This window comes from Canis lupus, chromosome 22 (genome assembly GCF_011100685.1).
Source record: "Canis lupus familiaris isolate Mischka breed German Shepherd chromosome 22, alternate assembly UU_Cfam_GSD_1.0, whole genome shotgun sequence".
Taxonomy (NCBI): domain Eukaryota; kingdom Metazoa; phylum Chordata; class Mammalia; order Carnivora; family Canidae; genus Canis; species Canis lupus.
This window is the reverse complement of record NC_049243.1, coordinates 60,591,678-60,615,767: the sequence shown is the minus strand read 5'-3', so window position 1 is coordinate 60,615,767 and position 24,090 is coordinate 60,591,678. Positions and strand designations below refer to the sequence as shown.

Below are 24,090 nucleotides of genomic sequence, written 5' to 3'. Positions count from 1 at the left end.
TTCCTCTGTGAGATTTCTCTTCATGTCTTCTGCCCATTTCATGATTGGATTGTTTGTTTCCTGGGTATTGAGTTTGATAAGTTCTTTGCAGATCTTGGATACTGGCCTTTTATCTGATACGCCATTTGCAAATCTCCCCATTCTGCAGGCTGCCTTTTAGTTTTGTTGACCGTTTCCTTTGCTGTGAAGCTTTTTATCTTGATGAAGTTCCAGTAGTTCATTTTTGGCTTTTGTTTCCCTTGCCTTTGAAGACACGTCTAGTAAGAAATTGCTGTAGCCAAGGTCACAGAGGTTGCTGCCTGTGTTGTCCTCTTAGTATTTTCATGGATTCCTGTCTCAGCTTTAGGTTTTTCATACAGTTGAGTTCATCTTTGTGTCCAGTGTAAGAGAATGGTCCAGTTTCATTCTTATTAATGCGGTTGCCCAATTTTTCCAACACCATTTGTTGAAGAGACTGTCCTTTTTCCCTTGGATATTCTATCTTACTTTGCTGAAGATTAGTTGACCATAGAGTTGAGGGCCCATTTCTGGGTTCTCCATTCTGTTCCATTGACCTATGTGTCTGTTTTTGTGCCAGGACCATATTTGATGATCACAGCTCGAAGTCTGGAATTGTGAGGCCTAAAGCTTTGGTTTTCTTTTTTAACATTCCTCTGGCTATTCAGGGTCTTTTCTGGTTCCATACAAATTTTAGGAAACAAATAATGTTCCAATTCTGTGAAAAATGGTGATAGTATTTTGATAGGGATTGAATTGAATGTGTAGATTGCTCTGGGTAATATAGACATTTTAACAATTTTGTTCTTCCAATCCATGAGCATGGAATGTTTTCCCATTTCTTTGTGCTTTCCTTACCAACACCTTTTTTTCCCCTTTTGTTTGAATGTTTTAAACAGCTTTATCAAGGAATAATCAGTATGCAAAGAACTGCACCTCTTGGTGAGACACTCCTCAGTCACGATCAAAGACACACCAGGCCTTCTAGGAGCTTCTATGTCCTTCATGCAATAGGAACACTCCCTGAGGCCCACTGGCTGTGCCCCCTTCCCGGCAGGCCCTGCCACCACCCGCTTCCCTGACAGTGACCGTTAGTCCCTGGTGGTGACCGTTGGTCCATGATGATGACTGTTGGTCCATGGCAGTGACTGAAGCACATGTTTCATAGCGTGGACCCCTGGCTGTTGGTCCATCCCTGTGTGTTCCTGTCTCGCTCTGAGGTGTGCCAGGTTCACCCCTGTGGCCGCAGGTGGCAGGATCTCCTCTGTTCTGGAGAACTCAGCTTGAGAATACGGCTGGTGGGGCGCCAGAGCATCTCTGGGCTGGGGAAAGGGCCATTGTCTTCATGCAGCAGCAACCTCGGCCACCTTCTTGCCTCTGGGAGGTGTCAGCGGGGGCAGGGCGAGGAGACTCCGAGAACAGCCAGGGACAGGGGTCCGGCGCCTGGCTGTAAAGGAACTGGAAGGGAGAGGACCTGGCAACAAGGCCTGGGGGCGCTGTGTTGGATGGTGTGGTCTGAGGCCTGGGAAACAGGTGTGTGGGGGGGGCAGAGCATGGCCCCTGGCTCAGGACACTCACGGCTTCATTGGGTGATGGGACATACAGCCGAGGATGAAAGCAAACTTCAGTGGGGACCTTGCTGACAACCTAGAGCTGATGTGGCCAGACATGGTACCGCTCAGAGCCAGCGAGTCAGGAAGAGCCCGCGGAGCCACCGTCCTGCACCCTGGGGCCTGTTTCCAGTCCGGCTCTCCCAGCTCTGCTGGGCGGGGGGTCGGGCACGCCAGCCTGACCCCGGGGCGGAGATCAGGTCAGTCCCCGGTGGCTGGGCTGGGCTGGGGTGTGCCCCGGACCACACCAACCTCCCGCTAGGGGCCACGACAGCCGGGATCTGATTTTGGAGTCTGTTTAAGGCTCTGCCGCAGCCGAGTCCTGAGAACGGAGCTCCCAGCCCGCCCAGTGCAGTTGGCGGCTCCGCGCACGTCCGCTAGTGGACACGGTCTCCGATGGTGACCACAGCAATGGCTGGAATCTCTGGAGCTCCCGGTGTCTGACAGCCAACGCTCCCCAACGTTCCCACAGGAAATCAGCTGGAAATGTGCCTTCCAGTGACCAAAGCGCTCGGCAAGTCCTGCCTGCCAACAGGACTCCCAAAGCAGCGGGCCGCGGGCGCCCCCCGGGGGGGCAGTGGTGCTCCGGCTCGGGCGGGGCGCTGGGCACCGGCGCAGGGCAGCCCGCCCGGCCTTCTAGGGACCCGCTGCTCTCGTTCGACCGGAATGTGTTCCCCAGACAGGCGCGCAGATGTCGTCTGCCTCGTGACTTTCCACGCCGAGCACCCGGTGTGCTCTCTGGCCAGTGGACCAACACTTATTGGAAAGGAACCTGGTAACAATAGAGCCCAGTGATGGGAATGATAACGTGGCCTCTGGGGACCCGCAGCACGGAGTCGTCACAGCTCTGACGCACATTACTGTTTGTGTTCCCACTCTGGGTGCCTCCAGTCCAAAGCTGTAAACACTGGAATGCACCAATTTATAACTAGGAAGTTGGTTTATTACTTTGTTTAGAAAATTAATAGTTGGGGATCCCTGGGTGGCTCAGCGGTTTAGCGCCTGCCTTCAGCCCAGGGTGTGATCCTGGGGTCCTGGGATCCAGTCCCACATCAGGCTCCCTGCATGCAGCCTGCTTCTCCCTCTGCCTGTGTCTCTGCCTCTCTCTCTCTCTCTCTGTGTCTCTCATGAATAAATAAATAAATAAACATCTTTAAAAAAAAAAAAAAAGAAAGAAAGAAAATTAATAGTTAACACATTTAAATTTTATTGAATCTTACACTTTCAGATTCTTCCTGTCAAATGTGCCCCCAAGCAATCTACAAAATACCCAAAAAATGAGAGAAGTGAGGCACAGGGGTTCAGGGTATTCAGGACCTGGGGTTGTCGGTGCCTCGAGGATCGGGAGCTGGCATGCTGGGGACTTGAGCATCCTAAAGAAAGCAGAGACTCCTCTCCTTCCTCCCTTAGAGGATCGTGGTTAGCAGGGGACACTGTGGACACAGCACCTGCACCTCCATGGGCATCCCCGGAAAACCGCCAGGGGGCCGGGCGTGCATGCACAGTGCCCCCCACTGGCAGGTGTACCCACGGCCAGCGCAGGGGACAGGCAGCTGTGTGTCTCGAGCCTACTTCGAGCCTTTCACTGAGGTTGCAAGAGGAAGAGGACACGAAGAGCATGGTGGCCCAGCCATCACCGCGGGGTGGGTCTGGTGCCTTCTGCCTGCCTTCGCACAGAGCTGAATATTTAAACGTGTGATTTAACTTTAGACGTGCCAATTACTTGAGCCTTAACTTATACTCAGTACTTTCCAAGGCTCAACACCAAGGTCAGTGAAATTGAATTAACCTACCTTGACATCTACTTAAGCTTTTAGATCTGGACCTATAAATCCATAGCAAATATTTATTTTTAGCCTGTCAAGGTCAGAGCTAGCTATTCCCCTTTCCTTCCACTTCAGATATGGCTCTATGACTTGGCGAGAGCCTGCCAATGCCGCCCCGTGTGTGGGCTTGTTGGTAGTGCATGAAGAAGGCTGTGGATGATTATTATGTTTTTAGATAATTGTAGATTCACGTGCAGTTATGACAAATGATCCAGAGAGATCCTGTGTGCCCTCCCCCCCACAACAGTTAAAACATGTAAAACGGCAGTAAATGTCGCAGCCTGGATACCACACAGGCAGTCACAGCGCATCCCATCCCCTCCTGCACCCGGAGTCCCTTCACCGACACCCCCGCCTCCTTCCCGTTCCATCCCTGCTGAGCCCCTGCCAACCACTCATCTGTTCTCCATTTTCACAACTTCGCCATTTCAAGAATGTTCTAGAAATGGAACCGCGCAGACAGGCACATCTTGCTTTATTGCACTCCGCAGATACTGCCTTTTCACAGAGGGAAGGTTTGTAGAGACTCTGCATCGAGCATCTACCAGCACCACTTTTCCAACAGAATGTGCTCACTTCGTGTTGCTGTCGCGTTTTGGTGATTCTCGCAATATTTCATACGTTGTCATTATATTTGTCACGGTGATCTGTGATCAGGGGTTACAACTTGTCAAAAACTTGGATGATGGTTAGCACCTTTTGCAGTAAAATATCTTTTAATTAAAGTATGTACTTTTTTAGACATAACGCTACTGCACAGCTGATAGGCCACAGGGTGGGGTAGACAAAACTCGCATATGCACTGGAAATGAAAAAGTTCCTTGACTTGTTTACTGTGGAATCTGCTTTGCCGCGGTGGTTTGAGCCCGGCCAGGGTGTTTCCGAGTGCGCCTGTGTGTAATTCTGGGGACTGGCTTCCTGCATTCAGCCTGATGCTCTGGAGACCGATCCAGGCTGTAGTGCATGGTTCTTTCCTGTTGCTGCAGAGTAGGTGATGCTCCACGGCAAGGACAGACCACAGATTTTTTTTTTTCATTTATTTATGATAGTCACACAGAGAGAGAGAGAGAGAGGCAGAGACATAGGCAGAAGGAGAAGCAGGCTCCATGCACCGGGAGCCCGACGTGGGATTCGATCCCGGGTCTCCAGGATCGCGCCCTGGGCCAAAGGCAGGCACTAAACCGCTGCGCCACCCAGGGATCCCTTTTTTTAGCCATTCACCCACTGCAGGACACAGGGCTCTTTCCAGGTTTAGACTATTACAAATAAAACTGACATAAACATTCACATGCATGAATCTGTGTAAAGTTTTTGTGTCTTGGGATAAATGCCTGGGAGTGCAGTTGCTGGGTTGCAGGACAGTAGCGTGTTTTGGCAGCAAAGGCTCTGCGAGTGGCCACTCTGTGCTGCATCCCCACCAGTGCGGCAAAGGGGTGATCCTTCCCCTCAGCATCCTCCCCTGTGCGGGTGGTCATCACTACTTCTATTTCAGCCATTCTGGGAGGTGCGTAGTGTATCTAGCATGATTCTATTTGCATGTCTGTAAAGGCTGATGGCGTTGAGCATCTTTCCATGTGCTTGCCTGACGTCTGTATCTGCTCATTGCCAACTGGACCAGCTGCCGTGCTAGTGAGATTGGAGATTCCTAGTCCTTCATCAGATTTCAGATCTGAAGATACTTTCCCACAGACTGCAGCTAGTCTGCCCACCTCTGAACAGCGTCCTTTGTAGAGGATAAGTTTCTAATTTTGACAAAGTCTAATTTACCAATTTCTCCTTTTATGGATCATGTTTTTGGCATCAGGTCTAAGAACTCTGTGTATTCCTAAATCCCAAATATCATCTATTATATTTTCCCAAAAGTACTACAGTTGTATGCTTTGTTTAAATCTGTAATCCATTCACTCTGAGTTAACTTTTATGTAAGGTATGAAATCTAGGTCCAATTTTTTTTTCTTTTTTTTTTGCCTCTGGATCTCCCATTGTTCAATTTGTCAAAAAAGCAAAATGCTGAGAAGACAAACACCCCAACAGAAAAGTGGGCAAGAGTGCTGACAGACATTTCCGCAGGGAAGATGTGAGATGGCCAGGAACCATGAAGGTGCTCCACATTGTTTGCCATCAGGGAAATGCAAACCAAAACCACCATGGCAAGACGCCACATCACACCCACCAGGACGGCAAACAAAAAGATGGACAAAGACAGGTGTTGGCAAGGACGTGGAGAAACCACAGACTTGTCCACTGCCAGGAAGATATGAGGTGCTGCGGCCACATGGGAAACAGGGTGGTGGTCTTCCAGCAGCTAAACCCAGAGTCACCATGTGCCCCGGCACCTCCTCCCGGGGCATGCACCCCGGAACAGTGAAGACCCTATGCACGGGAGCCGGTGCGGAAACGTTGGTGGAGGCAGGATTCACAGTGGCCCAAAGTGGCCCAAAGCAGAAACCAGCCAAGTGCCCACACCCGACAATCAGGTGAAGCATCATCTATTCACACAGCAGGACGGAACCTGACGCAGGCTGTGCCAGGAAGAACTTTCAAGATACGATGCCTCGTGAGCTGCGTGTGACCATTTCCATGCAACGCCCGAACAGGGAAATCCACATGGACCAAGTGCGGAGCCCTGATTGTGGGGCGGGGACGGGATGCGACTGCTCACGGGGACGGGGGCTTCCTTCAGGGGTGAACTGAGTGTCCTCAAGCTCATGGCGACACTGGCCAAGTCTGCCAACAGCCTGAACACCACTCAGCTGTACATTTTAAAGGGGATGAAAATCTATAAAGAACTTCTTAAACTCAACAGCAAAGAAACAAACAATCCAATCATGAAATGGGCAAAAGACATGAAGAGAAATCTCACAGAGGAAGACATAGACATGGCCAACATGCACATGAGAAAATGCTCCGCATCACTTGCCATCCGGGAAATACAAATCCAAACCCCAATGAGATACCACCTCACACCAGTGAGAATGGGGAAAATTAACAAGGCAGGAAACCACAAATGTTGGAGAGGATGCGGAGAAGGGGAACCCTCCTGCACTGCTGGTGGGAATGTGACCTGGTGCAGCCACTCTGGGAAACTGTGTGGAGGTTCCTCAAAGAGTTAAAAATATACCTGCCCTACGACCCAGTAATTGCACCGCTGGGAATTTACCCCAAAGATACAGATGCAATGAAACGCCGGGACACCTGCACCCCGATGTTTCTAGCAGCAATGGCCACGATAGCCAAACTGTGGAAGGAGCCTCGGTGTCCATGAAAGATGAATGGATAAAGAAGATGTGGTCTATGTATACAATGGAATATTCCTCAGCCATTAGAAATGACAAATACCCACCATTTTCTTCAACGTGGATGGAACTGGAGGGTATTATGCTGAGTGAAGTAAGTCAGTCAGAGAAGGACAATTATCATACGATCTCACTCATATGTGGAATTTAAGAAACAAAACAGAGGATCATAGGGGAAGATGATCTTAACTCTGGGAAACAGAGGGTCCTGTGGGGGAGGGGTGGGGAATGGGTCACTGGGTGATGGACATGAAGGAGGGCACGTGATGAGATGAGCAGTGGGTGTTGCACACAACTCAGAAATCACTGGCCTATACTGCTGAAATCAATAATACATTATATATTAATTAATTGAATTTAAATTAAATTAAATTAAAAAATAAAGATAGTGAAAAATCTATGGTCTGTGATTTATGCAGAAATGAAGCTGTTAGTAAAAATGAAGTGAAGATGAGGCAGTGTGCACACTCACAGTCACGCACACATGCTCGCTCACAGTCACACACACACACACACACACACACACACGGCCTTCTGGGTGACACCGAGCTGTCACACAGATCCCTTCATCTACTGTCTCTGCGCATCCAGAAGCCGACCGAGCGGCACAGGATGAGCTGTGCTTCCCAAGGCACCCGCACAGCTGGATGGGCAGCCTGCGGGCTGCAGCTCACCTGTAGGACTCCCTAAGCAGAAGCCACGAGCACCCAGTTCCCCAGCGAGCTGGAGTTCCCCCGACTGTGGGGCCATGTGGGGCGAGCGTGCTGACCGTGTAAGAAGCACCCTGCAGTTTCCCACATTCCTACCACAGCGAGTGCCCGCTGCTCTGCCGCCACAGGGGGACAGCCGGAGCCGAGACCCAGGGCACGACAGCAGCGAGCCGGGGAGCGGCACAGGGACGGTGCCCGCTCTCCATGCCCCTGCCCATGCCACCTGGGCTCCCTCACCTCCCATTCGCAGATGTGGGGGGCTCATGGGTGCCGAGCAGGTGCAGAGCAAGCCCGGGTGCTGAAGGCCAGAGGGGGCATCGGAGCTCCGCTGCTGCTGGCTCTGAACTGGAAGCATGCATGGCACCAGGGAGTCTGAGGGGTTGGCCTGGAAGTGAGTTTAGGATCAGCTCCCTGCCGTTTCCCCCAGGGTCATTCTGCCAATGCTTCGGAGCGGGCAGCAGAGGGAAGACGCGTTGCCGTGTCCCCGTTCCTGGGGGTGGGGGGTGGCACAGCTCCAGTGGGGTCAGGCCCTGACTGCACTCTGCAGCCGCTCTGTCAGCACTCCTGAAATGGCTGTGCTGCAGCCACGCAGCAAGAAGGGGCACCGGGGCCCAGGAACCCACACCTGGGCTTACACCGACCCCCAGCTGCCACCTATGGGAGGAGCAGAACGAACCAACAGAACTCCGCGTGGAGACACTGCGCTTCCCACTCCCCAGGCAGGACGTGGCCGGGCAGCTGGCTCTCAGGGGAAAGCGCAGTGAGGCCCGAAGACCCACAGCACGTGAGCCTGGGGTGCACACCTGCATCCAGAAGCTCGCCAGGTACTTCCTAACACCCCGTCCCAAGAGTCCACCTGGCTCCTGTGCACAGGGACCCACCTCTTCCGCCACCCCGCCAGCCACCCCGCCAGCCACCCCGTGAGCCCTGACCGCTGTCGGGAGGGAGGGGCATGAACCCTTCTCCATATTTGAGCCCAGAAAAGCCTCTTGACACAGACGTCTTCCTGAGAGGTGTCTGACACACATATATGCCCATTCCCAGCATGGGCAAGTGTCACAAAGCTTCCAGAGACTTCCCTAACACACGGTCCTTTCCCAGGTATGGGAAACCATTTCCCTTGGGGCACATCGCTGTACACACGCCCTAGGCAGCAGGACCGCCCACACTCCTGCTGAAAGGAACAGGGAAGGCCAACCCTCCTATAAAACAAGTACTAGGGACAGATAGTCATGGTGAGGTCTGGGGGACGGGCGGGGGGAGAATCCGAAGCAGATTTCCTGCTCAGCACTCAGTGCTGAGCTCGACGTGGGACCCGATCCCACGACCCTGAGCCGAAACCAAGAGTTGGCTGCTTAACCCCCGAGCCACCGAGGAGCCCCTATCATGACTTTTTTTTTTTTTTTTTTTTTTTTACAAAGGGAAACGTCACCATAACTACTTGAAAGTTCTGGAAACCGTTCCCTGACATTCAGGTTGCATCTTCATGAGTCACATGAAGGGCAGCCAGACAGACATGACCTCCGTGGACAGTCTCAGGGCTGCAATGGGAATTCATCCTGCCGCCGAGGGGCTGCCGCACTCAGGGCGCAGTGGGGCACAGGGCAGGGGGTCCCCCCGTGTGCGCCATGTCATCAGAGTGCCGTGTAAATCAGAGGACTCCCAGACCCCCGCCCGAGATCCGTCCTCCAGCACCCACCCAGGATGCAGCAGCAGGCCCGGCGGATCCGAAGGCCAATGTGAAGAGGCTCCCAAGGCCCCACACTGGACAATCTGACCAACGCGAACATCTGCGATGGATTCAGATGTATACAGTTTTTATGTTTTTTACTTCTGTTAAAAACAAGACAGCAGGCAGGCCCCAAGCAGACTGGCCACTCTGTCAGCACCTCGTCACCAAACTGGATCTGACTTACAGCTTTAATGTCCCCAGACACAGAGTGACCAGAAACGTTGGGCGACCTGCCGGATGGACCCCCGGGTGGGGACCCTGCCGCCACCACCTGCTTTCCCTCCAGAGCAAGCTGCTCGTCTGCCCCTCCTGCTCACAGGTGGCCTCTCACCTCGTCCAACAGCTGGACGGCAGGCCGCCGGCTAAGGAACCCCCCAACGAAGCCAACAAGATCATTTAAACATATTCACTTAAATTCTATTTTGTACCAGTTTGAAGTGATATTTTTAAAAGCTGTCACCGCTGCTATTGGGGAGGTGCTAACGGCAGACTCACTACCCTAGAAGCTGGTAGACACCAAGGAGAGAACCAGGCACGTGTGCCGCAGGCCCACGCACCACCCATCATGGTGACGAGGAGCTCAGGGGGACGTGTCTCTTCATCGGGTGAATTCTGGCCGTCAGAATGGAGTTCTTGGGAGAAGGAGGACATCGGCCCTCTCAGGAGTCAATGAATAACTCCCAGCAACGCTCACTGACAGCTGCTAACATCCAGGCAGACTAGCCGGTGTCACGTCTGTGGAGGGAGGGGACCACTATGACGCCGTCTTTAACCAGAGTGCACCCCAGGAGCTGACTCACGGTCCGATTTCTAAGTATGGGACAGAGACACGTGTCAGCGAGGCTCTGAGGCGCAGGAGCATGGGGCGAGGCTGTCAGGGCGGCCGGGGTGCAGGAGGGCCCGGCCTCCAGAGCAGACTCGGGCTGAGCCAGCTGGGCCTGACCCTCCGCCCTCGGGGACACTTGTGTGGCTGTGGCCCGGGCTGCCCAGCCTGAGGAGGCCCACCAGGCCCTCCGGTCCCCGCCCTCCAGGGCTTTATTCACACCCACCTATTTTCCCAGGGCTGCCTGCCAATTGCCAGGAAAAGTCTCCCACAAGATGTCCCCGCTCCCAACCTCGGGGTGAGCTCAGGCCAGAAGCCCGGGGCCCAGACCCAGAGACGAGCCCCTGTGAAGGCACACGCCCCCACGGCTGGGGCTGAGCGCGGGACAGGGGGTCCAGGTCCTGCCTGTGGGGGTCCAGCCTTACGTCCTACCCCAGGAAACACATCTTCTCGTGGAGGTAACACTGTCCCCGCCGCCGGAAGACAGAGGAAAACACGTTACCAGCGCACGAAGAATGCATTCACGTTCAGCTGCAGGTCTTTGTCGGCAAGGGTGCCGTCTACACGGTGGAGCAGTGCCACCAGCTCCTAGCGCCAGTGCCAGGATGTCACTGGCTTTGAGACGACTCTTTATCACTTCCCTAGTTTCCATTCCTGCGAGTGGACGCTGCTGATGGAAACCAAAATGCTTGAAGACATTTGTCCACGCCGCGGTGTTTGCAGCATGGCTTCGAGGACTGCATGCTCGCCCGTGAGGGTAGGGACCACGGAGGTGTCCTCATCTTTCTGCGTTCCTCACTCCCACCCAACCCGGCGAGCATTTCTCATCTTACGGTGCGTGTCTTCCCTGCCTGCCCTGAGCACCTTCCTCCCCAGGCCCACTCCCCGCTGGTTCTGTCCTCGTAAAGGGCATCTGCTTTATCCTGCGAAGGGTTGTCCTAGGTTTTGTCTGGGAGTGAATCTTGCAGTCTTTAACGTGCAGGCAGTGAAACCCCCTCATCTTCTCCACGTCCCTCAGGTGCCGCAGGAGAACCAGCACCTGGCTGGCACAACCCCTGCAAACAGCCACGCGCCACCTGCTGCTCCATGCGGCTAACCCACAGGTGCCACCCAACGTGCCAGTGCGGTGCTTTCTAAACACCGCCATGCCTCGCACGTGGAGGATGGAGACACTCATGCTCCGCACAGAGCACGGAGCTGGGTGACCAGGGCTTCCTGGACCCCGTGGTTCCCAGTACTAGGCCCTTGGGGAGAAGCCTGCCACCAAGCTTGCCACGGGAAGGAAATGCTGCCTGTCCTTGTGCTGCCGTGTCTTGGAGATGCATGACATGGCTTGTCAGGAACAAAGCTGCCCGTGCACTGTCAGGGTGGCAGGACCTCCCCAGAAGCTGAGAGCCTCACAGATGAGCGCTTCGCGGTACAGGCGGTAGGTACACTTGCCCATCTAGACAGGTGGGCAGGACTTGAGTCCGGAAGTTGACAAGGCCAGAGGCAGGGAGACCTTGTCCCCACCAGCCATGCATCACTGCTGGGAGCAGCAAAGGAGGGCAGGGGGGCCCAGCCTGGCACTGCTGGTGACACAGCAGCCATGTGCTTTCCCAGAGCTATGTGGCCCCAGGATCACGTTGATCCACAGCACGTGTCATAAAGCACTTGGTTCAACAGAAAAACCACCAAGTTTCTGCAAAAATAAACATGCACATCACTCCTGCTGCTGGTGGGGCAGGCTTGGGGAGGGAGCCTCCGGATGAGCAGCCTCCCGGGCATCTGTCCCCGTGAGGGGCTTCTCCAGCCGCCAGAGTCCTTCCTGGGGTTCTGTGACCCGTCACATCCGTCATATTAACACCTAGTCGGTTCCACCCAGAGCCTATCTGGGAGGTCCTGGGAAGTCTGAGCACCGCGAGGCTGCGGGGCACCAGGGCTGCTTTCGTTGTGGCTTCCGACAGCGACCAGCCACCACCAGCGGGCCCCAGACATTTGCGGGTTCGCAGCAGCGAGCACGATCTGCAGGTGCGGAGCTCCTGCTGGCTTCCCCAGTAACGGTTAGTCCAAGGGCAAAGCCCAAGGGACCAGGAAAGGGTGAAAACAAGACTGTTTAGAGCAACACCCAAGTTCTGTGTCTACAAACAGCACGTTTTCTGGTGAGAACGTCACATCTGGGACAAGAAGCTGTTGGGGAGTGTGGCCGCCAGGCAGGTCTTCCAGGGCCGTGTGCTCCGCCCTGTGCTCTCGGCCTGGGGGCTCCAGGAGGGGCCCACGCGCGGGGAGCCTCGCACGGGTGCACCACGTTCTCTCAGGGCCCTTCACCTGCGCCCGGCGGAGCTAGGCCGAGGCCGCCGGGCAGCGGCTTCCCTCCCAGCACGGCGCCCTGGGGTCGTCCTCGCTCTTCCCCCCGCGTTTGCAGCGGGCGCTCCTGGCCTCCTCCACCGGAACGCACGCTCTCACGTCCACGCCACGCGCAGGAATTAGGTCCAGCAGCGCGAAAGCACCAACCTTGGGAGCTTTTGGCGATGCCACGGCAGCTCCACGGCTCAACCGCATGTTGCAGACGGTAACTGTGGGCCTTACGCTCGCATCAGGAACCGCACTTGATGGTCTTTTATCCTCGAGACGTCTCCGGGCAGCCGTCCCAGCGTGACTCTCAAGGGTTTGTTGGCGTCATGGGAGACTCTGCTAACCCGTCGGAACAGACTCACCGTTTGAAAAGTAAACGCAGGAGAGCAGTGGCCAGAGTCCCGGGTCAGGGAGGCCCCCCGTGCCCGCGGACAGGCCCCACCTATTCGGCGTCACAGCGAGGACAAGGAATTGCCGCCGTGAGAATAACACCCGCCCGTGCTCTCAAAATCGAGGTTTCAGAGGACGGGACGTTCCAACGAACGTTCACAGCTGCTGCCGCTTCCCTGCCTACCGCGCTGCTTGCTCACGGAGGTGTTTGGCAGAGGCCGGAGGACCTGAGGGTGGGTGCCCGAGGATGCCGGCGGGGAGCAGGCCACAAGAGCAGGAGTCGGGGCACCTGGGTGTGCATGGGGAAGTGCCACTCAGAAGGCGGAGAGCCGAGCGAGCTTGGAAGCTGCGCTGATGAAATACACGTGTGCACGCGTGTGCTGGTCTCCCACACACCACCGGCGCCTCCGGGACACGTGGTGTTCACCCCAGGCCCATTCCCGTGAGGTGACCAGCTCCCGTCTGGTCTGGCCTCCTGCCTCTGCTGTGTCCTGGTTGCTCTCCAGGCTCTGCCCAACCTGCCTCAGCTGTTCATTCAGAACTGGATGGGACGGACAGCCGGGGCCCCAGGACTGCCTGCACCTCGGTGCCCCCACTCTGGGGCTGCCGTGTCAGCCTGGTGCCCTGGGTGCGTGACGAAGGCCCAGCCCAGGCCGGGTCAGGTGCCAGGGGTCATGGAGCAGGGGTTGCAGCAGCGGCACCTGTGGGGCGTGGGGGGAAGGGAGTTGTGTGCAGAGACCCTGCGCCTGTGTCTGCAGACCGTGCAGCCCCACAGAAAGGCGTCATGCGGGAGAAGCATCTGCCACGACTTTGCTTCTGGAAAGAGGGGGGTTGTGGGGTGAGGGGTCACACTGCTGGGGGCCTTTCCAGACTCCAGCGGGGACTTGAGCCCAAGAGTGGCCCCAGGAAGGAGACCCCGGCGCTGACCCGAGGTGCCTCCCTGGCCGCTGAAAGGAGAGGCTGCCCAGCCGTCTGTGGGGCCAGCTCACAGGGAGTGGAGCGCCCTGCAACCGGAGGCCTTCCCTGTGCGGCTGACGGTCGGGCAGGCTCTGACCCGCAGGTGGGTGCACCCGACGCTGGCGGGAATAGCAGGGCTGTGGGAGCCGAGACCCGGCACAGGGCTGAAGCCCCACTAGGTGCACTACAGAGGCGGCCCCGCACCTGCCTCCTCCTCTCAGCCCCCAGTTCCTCCCTGTCTCCACAGGGAGCAGGGAAGGGGCCACAGGTGCAGCAGCCTGTCCACAGAGCAGGAGCCACAGAGGCCCGTGAGGCCTGCCACTGGGGGACGGAGGAGGAACCCACAGCTACGCAGCCGAGATGGGACCCTGGCCCGTCGCCTGAGCCCACGACACCTTGGGTCCTTGCCACCACCGCTGCGCGTGCTGCCACTGTCACCAGCCGTGGAGGGCCTTCCTGTAGCCCACGCTCTAGGCGGCCGAGCAACGAGCAGAGTCCAGCTCTGGCGTCCCACTCTGGAGCCTCAGCCACTCCGGCCCCACTGTGCACGGAGACACTCGATAACCTCCCAGCTGTAGAAGTCAGCCGTCCACCGTGTCTACCACCCACGTGCCCTCACCGAGGGACCAAGCATGCTGCCTTCCCAAGTGCCCTTTCTGGGCCAGGTGCACCAGGTGACGGCTCCATCCCTTGCTCTCCCCTGCCTTCCCTGGCCCCGTCCCCTGCCCTCTCCTGCCCTCCCCTGCACTTGCCACCCCCAGGGGTGGCCGTCCCACTGCTGTGCTCCCAACCCAGAAAGTACCAGAAAACCAGGCCCCATAGTCGGGCGGTCAGTCAGGACACTCGCATCGTGGGGAGACTGACTTGGGGTTTCAGGCTTCAGCCTCCCACTGGCCAACAGTCACTGACAAAGGAAGTGGTAAAACTCAGGTTTCTGCACCAACAAGACTAAACAGAGATGCTAGTGGGGCTATGACAGCAGAAAGCAACCACCCACTGGCCAGGTGCAAATGGCCAACCATGTCCTTATGTGCAAGGCCCACCACTGGAGCCGTGGCTCAGACCCTGGGTGTGCACAAGATACCCCGTCGGCAGACGGACGGCACACATGGGACACGGAGCACAAATGCCGAGGTGCAAAGATGGTGCACGTACTCTCTCACCAAGGGGTGCCCAGGCAACACAGACACGGACACAGCCCACGAGGGACACAGGCCACAGGGGGCACAAGCCACGAGGGCACAGCCCATGAGGGACACAGGCCAAAGGGACATAGTCCGTGAAGGACACTGGCCAGAGGGACACAGTCCGTGGGGGACACTGGTCAGAGGGACACAGTCCACGAGGGACACAGGCCAGAGGGACACAGCCCACGAGGGAGCCCAGGGTCGCCTTAGCCCCACTGCCCACCTACATTAGAGGCCGCTTAGGGCAAGGCCTGGGATCCCTGGAGACAGAGGTGAGGGCCCTGCTTGTGCTCCCTCGCGGCTCCAGCCCAGCCCTGGGTGGACACTCGTCGTCCTACCTGTGCCATCCCTTTGTAGGTGGCACGTTGCTTGCCCTGTCTCCTGAGAACTACTGTTGGCATAGGATGGGGACGAAGGGGTGCAGGGAGTTCAGTGCTGTTGAACCGCATACCGCACAGCAGGCCTCTCGCTTGCTTTGAGGAACTGGATGAGGCACAGGGGATGGCACACAGGAGGGCAGGAGGGCTCAGGGGAGGGCAGGAGGGCACGTGGGAGGTCACCCGACTAGGGTCAGGCCAGGCCCTGAGGAGTGTGGGGTTCTCAGCTAGCGTTTGTCATGCTCCCCTGTCCTCCGGGCAGTGGCCATGGATCCATGACCCACCGAATTCAACACCACCTCCCGGGTCTCAGATGAGAAGCCATGCCTGGTGCTGGTCACCCTCCCGGGCACCGGGCTTCATTTCTAATCCAAATGAGCTTTTTCCCTCTAATGTTAAGCCGCTCATCAGAATAACCTCCAGGAGGTCAAATGAGGAGGGTCATGGGAGACTCCTCAGAGGGGCAGGCAGGTAATAGCCACGGGCCTGCAGCAGGTGCCTGGGGATGCCATGGGGACACCACAGGGACGTCACGGGGACAGCACGGAGACACCACAGGGACGCCATGGAGATGCCATGGGGACACCATGTGGACACCACAGGGATAGCATAGGGACACCATGCAGATGCCACAGGGATGCCACGGGGACACGGCGGGGGGGGGGGGGTGCCATGCAGACGCCACGCATGACTGTCCTCCCAGATCCAAAACACACTCATCTCCTAAAACGACTGGAAGAGCGATGGGCAGGATGTTTGAATCCGATCAGCAGCAACAGCTTCTAGGTCCAAATAAGGTTGCAAAGGGCCCTACCTGCAGGGGGGTGTGACTGCTCTGGCGGGTCTCTGACAAGCCTGATGACATCAGGGACGTCGATCTGAGGGTCACCTTCTTCCTTTTCGGCCTCATCGGAGCGTCTCAGGGAGGAGTGAAGGTTGCTTCCGGTTTTCTTGCACAGAACAGATCTCCAGCAGTCAAACATGAGTCTGCGGTGCAAAAAAACAGATTTTCAAGGGAAAGTGAGATCACGCTGCCCAAAGACATCATAGTCACTTCTTTGGATAAAGCCCAAATACCTAGATGCAGCCTTTGCAGTGTTTGCTCAGAAACAGAAAGAGACAATTAAAACAAAATTCATTTTCCCATGAATTTCTACTCCACCAACCTTCAGTTAAACAAGCAACTTCAAATAAATTAATTTAATTAAATTAATTAAGAAAACAAAAAACAACAAGCGACCTTCTTTTATGATATTGCCTTGGAATGAAGTTTGCATAAACAAAAATATTATTTACCTCTGCGGCTTAAGAAAAACAAAGGCCTAGATTTTCCCTTGACGTTTTAGGCTCTTGTTTCAAGGATATAAAAATATCTGATTCCCTGGTTTCAAGGTCACAGTCTAATTCACCGAACTGGCAAACTGTCGAAACCATTGCTGATTGCTTCGTCAGATTACTTGAAAGCACGTTAAATCCTGGGAGCAAAGAATGTCCTCCTGAGTTCCAGAACAAACATGAAGGTACGATCTCTCCCGAGAAAGTCCGGCAAAAAAACCTCAGGTCAGGTCTGGGGGAAGCAATCCTGGGCTTAGCTGTCAGCCTGAAGGCGTTCGAGGGCCGCGCGGCTAGGCTGGCCGTGGCAGGTGGCTCCCCGTGGGCGGGTCTGCACTTCTCCTTGAGCATATTTGGGGTCCTCATGACCCCCGAGCTGGCAGGCCCGTCTCGGAGAGCAGAGATGTCAGTGAGCTGACTCGAGCAACTCCTAGCGGGAGATCCAGCGGCGATTCGCCTTCTGCTTCATTGTTTCTGTTCCGTGGGATGCAGGTGAGTTCAGGCAGTTTGGTCCCGGCCTCCAGCCCCATCCCCTGGAGGCCACCAAGGGCTGCCCCCCCGGCCCCCGACCCCCCCCCCACACACACCCTGCCCCCGAAGCCCCCCACTGGCCGGGGTCTGGCCCAGCCACTCTTCCCCTTAACTCCCCTGACTGCCTGGCCACCTGACGGCTGTTCCCGGGTCACTCGGCCTTTCTGACCCCCGGGGCAGCTTTGAAAGCCCCCCCCCCCCGCCGGCGGGCACCTCAAGAGGGGCCGGAGGAGCCTGGGGGTCTCTGCCAGGAGGAAGGAGCCACCCCCAGATGGAGGGCAACTAGCTGGCAGACACAGCCCTGCCTTAGCACAGCCCCGTCTCCTCCCCCTCTTCCAGCAGAAACACGGGGCTCCACGCCTTCCCCGCCTGACCCCGGACGCCCCCGGACTCACACCTGTCCCTTGGGGGTTATTCACGTTGTTGCTGGTCCCACGTGTTGGTTCCCTGTGCGCGTCCTTCACATCACTTCTTTGGGGATGTGTTTTGGGTCCCTGCGACGCTTTCCTGACCTCTTGGCCCAGCACCAGGATGGTGAACCTCCATGCAGAACCCGAACCCAAAGGATGATGAACCGCCCTCCCCCCCGCAGGCCCTGGGATGGCCACGTGTGCTGCCTGTCCCAGGATCCTGCGCCACCTTTCCAAGACAATCAAATCCTGCTCCAGGAAGGCGCAGACCAGGGCCACAGTCAGACCCAATCTAATGATTTCCGATAGCCTAAGTCTGGTTTTCACACTAAAAACTAGGAGGCACAATTTCCCTGCTTGAAACAAAACAAAACCCCAAAGCCTGTTTTTTTCCTCTTTTCTTCCAAATTCTGCTCAGAGAATTTCAAACAGGAGCAGGCTGATTGTAATCTTAAACCTCCGGTGGAAGGAAAGAAAAGGCGCAGTGTGTGATTCCACCTTTGTTCCCACCGCCCGCCCAGCCCCCCACTCCTCCCCTCCCCCACTGCAGGGGTTTGCAAGTGTCACCAGGCACTCGGTCTCCAGTCCTGAGACCCAAGCGAGACACAAGACTACCCAAGGTTTGCTTTTAATTAGCTTGTTCTCAAAAGCATCCTCTCTACCCCCTGGGCTGAAGGACCCATGAGGCTATACCTGCTTCCTCCAGCAAGGTTCCAGCCACCCTCCCCTCATGGGGGGGGGGTCAGCCTCCAGCACCCCGAGGACAGCTGGTGCCAGGAGCCTGGGGGTGGGCTCCTGCTCCGAAGACTGCAGTTCTGCAGCAGCTCTGGACCGTGGTGCCCACAGGAAGCTCCCAGCAGAGAGGCACAGGGCGGGGTCATCTAGCAGCAGGTTTCCCACAGCTCCTGTAACCCCAAGGACACAGAGCTCAAACCTAGAGGTCAGGCCCGTTCACTTTAAAAATTTCCAGGCTGGGGGCACCTGGGGGCTCAGTCAGTTAAGCATCCAGCTCTTGGTTTCGGCTCAGGTGGTGATCTCAGGGTCCTGGGATTGGCCCCATGGGGCTCCCTGCTCAGTGAGGAGTCTGCTGGAGTTCTCCCTTCCCCTGCCTCTGCCCCTCCCACCCATGCACACATTCTCTCTCTCTCTCTCTGAAATAGGTACTTTTAAAAATTAAAATATTAAGTAAATAAAAATCTCCAGACCAGCAGGACCACAGAGCACCAAACCATGTCACTGCCCTCTGGCTGCTCTGTCTTCCACTGGAAAGCAGTGAGGATGCAGAGAGGTGACAGCCAGCATGTCTGGTTCTGTCCCTCTCTGGATTCCAGGTGTCTCCCTGGCAGCACACACGGTATTGGGGGGCCTGGGTGGCAGGGACGTGGCCGAGCACAGTGGAAGATCCAAGCCAACCAGCGTTGCCCGCTCCTCCTACTGCCCAGCCACCTCCCTGCGCACCTGCTCTAGTTGCCTTAGTGCCGAGGGCGTCAGGCAACCCTGCCCTCCAGGAGCTTAGAGTCCCAGGACAGCCGGCCTGCACATGGCAGTTCCAGGCCACAGACACACCAACATCTGGGCTCAGTGTCACTCATACTTGGGGCTGGGCCACGAGGTCGAGATGTCCTAGCATTTCCCCCTAACCACGGAGCAGTGGACATCCCACTGCGGGCTGAAATTCTGGAAGTTTCACTCCAGGAAGTCAGGAGGAAGCAGGGTTATGTCCCCAACTCAAAGGGGAATGTGCCACAGACAGGTGATGTGAGCCCAGAGCCCACGGACACAGTGCCACCGGGCCCCTTCCAGCGGCCTCCCCAGCCGACAGCGCCGCCAGACTCCGCCGGCCCCGCATAGCTTCCTGTAAGCTGGTGCTTGGCCCACAGCTGCCTCTGTGCGTGTTTCGGTGAAAGGCTGACCCCCGTGTTCTACTGCCCTGTCCAAGGGATGAGGCCGCCAAACATCCCTGGGGCCGCAGCGCCACTGTCACCTGCGCCCGCGTCCCCAGCCCAGCAAGCCTCCCGCCTGCCAGCTCATTCTCAGGAGCAAACACAAAAGTAGAAATGGAGCAAACGCTTGTAACTACGTCTCCTGGAGACTGGAGCCCCTTAAAATAATACCACGTCATCTCAGTGGGGTCTCCGCGCTTGCTGTGGGTCGTAGAGGTCCAGGCCAGCTTGTTTGCAGGTACACACACCCCGGGGGCCTCAGCCCCAACGGCAGGATCCTCCCACGTTACAGAAGTTAAGCAGCCTGGCTGCGGAGGCCTCTCCTTTGCCGTGACCGTGAGCTCACCTGGACTTGCCCACACGATGCTTTCCCAGGTGAACGACCCGTTTATAGTTCAAGACGGCAGTGCGAAGCCTGAAGCTCAGAAAGGGAGTCGTCTGCATCTGCAAGATGCTGGTGCGCACCCGTGAACACGGCGGGCAGGCAGGTGGGGCGGGGAGACGGTGCTGGGCACAGGCGGGGTTCCAGCTGCGCAAAATCCTCCCCGACCCACCAGGGACTGTCAGGTGCACCTTGATCCCCTGGGGTCGGCCTCCTTCTAGCTTCCTGCAAGTTCTGTGAGAAAACCCTGCCTCTACCACTCTGAAGAAGGGTTGCCCTGAGCCAGCCCCCGGCTGGGGGCCCTATGTTACAGCAGCTCTCTGCACAACATGTGAGGCAGCTGGGGCAGCCATCACCCCCATTTCACGTAAGGTGAAACTGAGGCCCACAGAGGCACAGGGAGGCCCTGGGCCTGCACCCAGGAGCATGGGCTGTGCCTGGACTGTGATGTCAGGGCCGGGAGGCTCCAGGGCAGCCCACGGGGTGGGGAGCGGGGTCCTGAGGAGTTGAGGGTCCTAAGATAGAGAGGACTCACCGCAGCGAGAGCACTCTCCTCACCACCCACTCATCCCCGGGCTGAGCAGAGGGCATGGTTCCCTGGGGCTGGGGCAGCGCTCTGGACAGCCTGGCCTGTGACCTCGGTCGGGCTGTCACCCATGGATTTGCACAGAACGCCCTCCAGTGCAGCCGCTCCTTCTCCAGGGCCCGCATCCCCTCACCCACCTACCAAGTGGGGTCCCCTGCTTGCCTTTGGGGGCCAGACACTCAGCGGCTGGCAGCCCCCGGGGACCAGCAGCTCTTTTTGTGGTGACCTTGTGTCTCCCAGCAGCCACATGTCCTGGGGCCTCCCACAGCATCCCCTGCACATCCTGCTGGGCTGTGCTGGTCACCTTAACCCCTTCCTGGTCAGCGCTGTGTGCAGCCTGCTACAGCCAGCACAGGCTTCCGCACCTGCACCCACGTTTCCACACTGTGCTCGCTCAGGAGAAAAGCCTGCTCCTCCCGAGCTCCCTGTTATTTCGTGTCCAGAACTGCTCAGGAGGAACCAAGGGGACGAGGAGCAAGGTGCTGTAGAACAGCCTTGAAGTTAGATGAGAAAGCTGCTCTTAGTTTTAAACTGTGGGTTCTCTCTCCAGTAGCCCTTTGGAAAGGCAAGGGGGCTAGGCTGTGGGCCTCCTGCCTTTCCTGCTGCCCAGCTGGGGGACCAAGGACATAGGACGCAGTAGGGGCCTCCTCCTGCTGCCCCCACACCGCCCTGCCCCTCACCTGTCCCAACACCTGTCCTCACACCTGATGGACCAGCTTGGGATGTGGCTCTTTGGGGTGCAGGGAAGCTGTGGGTGACATCTGTTGCTTGAGATGGCCCCATGGCAATGGGGAGCTCTACGCCCTCCAGCCGGTGACTGCAGGGCCGCGCCCCCATCTGAAACCACCCACCTCCAGAAGCTCCCCCTGCCCACTTCTGGCCCCCAGCCCTGCACACTTGCCCCACTTGGACAGTCTGCCCATGTCCCTACGCTGCAGGTGCCTTGCTGCCCCTCTGGCCGCCCACCGGAGGAAGGGTGGCAGAGGGGGAGGGGGGGAGGAGTGCAGGGGAGGAGGGCCCCAGCTACGTGGGGAAAAGTGGGGGCAAGGACGGGGTGGAGGGGGAGTGGGAGGAGAGTGGAGGGAGGAGAGGCATTTGGGCAGAGGGACATCAGGCCAGGGGGACGAGGAGGGGAGAAACAGGTAAATGTCTGGGGCAGGGGCCAGACCAGGAGGCAGGGGAGGATGGGGGAGGTGGGGGCAGATGCCCCAGCCTGCTCTCAGCACCCCCACAGGTCAGGTGGGCAGGGTCGTGCCAGTCTGCCTGGGATTGCCCGGCAGGGACCCATATCAGGCACCCAAAGGGGACAGGGGCAGGACATGGGGTTCTGGTCTGAGGTGCCCCCACCCCTGGCATGACTCCAGTTCCTGGCTCATCTGTAAGACGAGGGTCCCACCCTGCCTGGGAGAGTCCTGCTCAAAGCCCCTGGAGATACTTGTACCTCTGCTTGGCAGCCCCCACCCACGTGAGGCTTCCCCAGCTCCCCAGGCGCTTCTCGGGAGAAGGAGCCGTGGCTGCAGGGGTGCTTGCACTCACCCACCCAGGGCATCAGGGTGACCATAAGGCCGGTGCTGGGGCCTCAGCCGTGTGTGCTGTGGGCCGGGGTGCCTGGCAGCACTGTGCTTCTGGGACCGCAGCGCCGGTGCAGGGGCAGGGTATCAGGGCCTGGGCCACAAGCAGAACCAGGGCTCTGGACTTGTTGGCAGCACCAGCTGTCGTCAGGGCCGAGGGCCCGGGGTGGGCAGGAGCTCAGGGCCCCCGCCGAACTCATGCGGGCACAGGGCATCTGGGCATCTACGTGCATCTACCGTGCTGAGGTGGCTCATGAAGACGGCAGCATCCTAAGTGTCCACCGGTGCAGCAGCTCCAGTGCAGCGGAGGCCGCCCCATGTCCACATGAAGCGGGCAGCTTGTTTAAGTCAAACAACAGAGCTACGCCGAGAGGGAGACAAATGTAAACCTGCAAATTGCAGGACAAACCGTCCCTGAGACCCACCGGCCCACGGGGACACAGACCTGCAGGTTGGGTGCCCCGCACGTCCCCCAACCCAGGACCGTCCTCCCCCAGCCGTGGCCCTGGAGCGTCGCAAGCTCCCCGACGGCTGGGCTGCACCCTAGGGCAGCTCCGCAGGACGCCCAGGCTCCTCTGGCCGGGGGTGCGGAGTCGGCGGGTGCCCCGAGTCAGTGCACAGAGGGTCCCCGGCGGCAGGCTGGCTCAGGGAGGAGGGGTTGCTGCGGGGGAATCAGACATCAGACGAAGGAGGGGCTGGTCACCAGCAGTGCCCCAGGAGCCTCTGGGACCAGGGAACCCAGGCTTCCCCTTCTCCCGGGGTCACGGTGCAGCCACGGCACACTGGTTTGTGATGACCAAGGCCATGTTCCCCACGACTGCATCGGAGACTGAGTGGGGGAGTCTCAGGCAGGCTGCTGCCAACAGCAGCTAACGGAGCAGGGCAGGTCCAGAGCGCTCTGCAGGATGTGCAAGCAGATCGCACCGCTGGCGCAGAGAATGAGGGGAAAGCTGCTGCCCTGTGCGGTGACCCCGGGCACGATCAGCGCAGGCTGCAGGCTCGGATCCCACAGCCAGTGGGCAGGGGCTCCGCATGGGGGTGCGCTCCCGCCTAGGATCCAGAACAGTCATGTGTCACCCACACCAGGCAAGCCGCCCCTGGGGAACCGGCCAACCCAGAGCACCTTTCCTTCTCCGTGAAAGCATCCTGCTTTGGTGCGCGGTCCCCAACACAGAGAAAATACAGACACAAAACCCCAAGATTGCTGGGCTGTTCAGAAAGCATTAGGGCTGATTCTCAAGTTGAGGTAATTCAAGAGGAAATGAATTCCCCCAGTACAAAAGCCCGCCCAGATCATCTCAGGTCCCAGCGCGCCCTGCTGGTGTCTCTCTCATTACGAGCCGACGAGGCCTTCACGCCTCCCTGTGGCCTTCAGGACTGTCGAAGCCTCCATCGAGGCACCAGGAAATTGCCTGCCCCCCAGGGCTCCGGAAGGTGCGCGGCAGAGTGGAGCAGAGCAGACATACAAAGGGTAGTTTGCAGGCTGCGTCACTGAGTCCCGGGGAGGCCTCATCTGAGACGGGAGATTGCTGGGGTGAGAGCACGTTCTCCACCTACAGCCAAGCTTGTGCTACCAGCAGCCACCTGGGGATTTGGAGGCCTGAGCCCTGGAGCCCTGCAGCCCTGGAGGCCTGGAGGCCTGGAGGCCTGAGCCCTGGGGCCATGGCTTCCCAGCTCTGAGCTCACTAAGCAGGTTTCTCCCCACTGTGCCCATTTCAGTGTCCCCGCCCTCCCACACTTGGCACAGGGTTGGGAGGGGACAAGCAAGGATGTGCCCGCAGTCGGGGGGCCTTCTGGCTGTCCTTCCGGGGCTGCCTGGGGCTTCAGAGAGGTGACCTCGCAGTGGGCAGCAGGGGCATCCTCGTCTCACTCTCGGCCTCCGAGGCAGCAGGGGACCCACCTGGACCCTCAGTACCTCACATCTATCCCTCGCTTGGGCTGCCCGAACTCAGGCGCCCTCAGGTGTCATTCTTCAGCACCGCCAGCTTCTGTCCTAACGGCAGCCTGTCACACGTCCGCTTCTGGATGCCAGTGGCCAGGGCCGGTCGCCCAAGCATAGCCCCAGCAGCCACCGCAGCCCAGGAGGCCCAGCTCAG

The 24,090-nt window shown here is 57.8% G+C and overlaps 1 protein-coding gene across 4 annotated transcripts in view; it reads right to left on the bottom strand.

The window, feature by feature from the left end:
- Positions 1-17,688, bottom strand: part of MCF2L (MCF.2 cell line derived transforming sequence like) — a 129,737-nt gene extending 112,049 nt beyond the window's left edge. For 3 of the 4 annotated variants that reach the window (XM_038570088.1, XM_038570091.1, XM_038570096.1), the window contains exons 1-2: positions 17,500-17,688; positions 16,054-16,226 (exon numbers count right to left, since the gene is read on the bottom strand). In XM_038570088.1, coding sequence (XP_038426016.1) covers positions 16,054-16,222 — 169 coding nt within the window. In that variant the 5' untranslated portion in view covers positions 16,223-16,226; positions 17,500-17,688. The remainder of the gene's footprint in view (positions 1-16,053; positions 16,227-17,499) is intronic. The other variant, XM_038570094.1, reaches the window with a different exon arrangement.
- Positions 17,689-24,090: the final 6,402 nt, after the last annotated feature.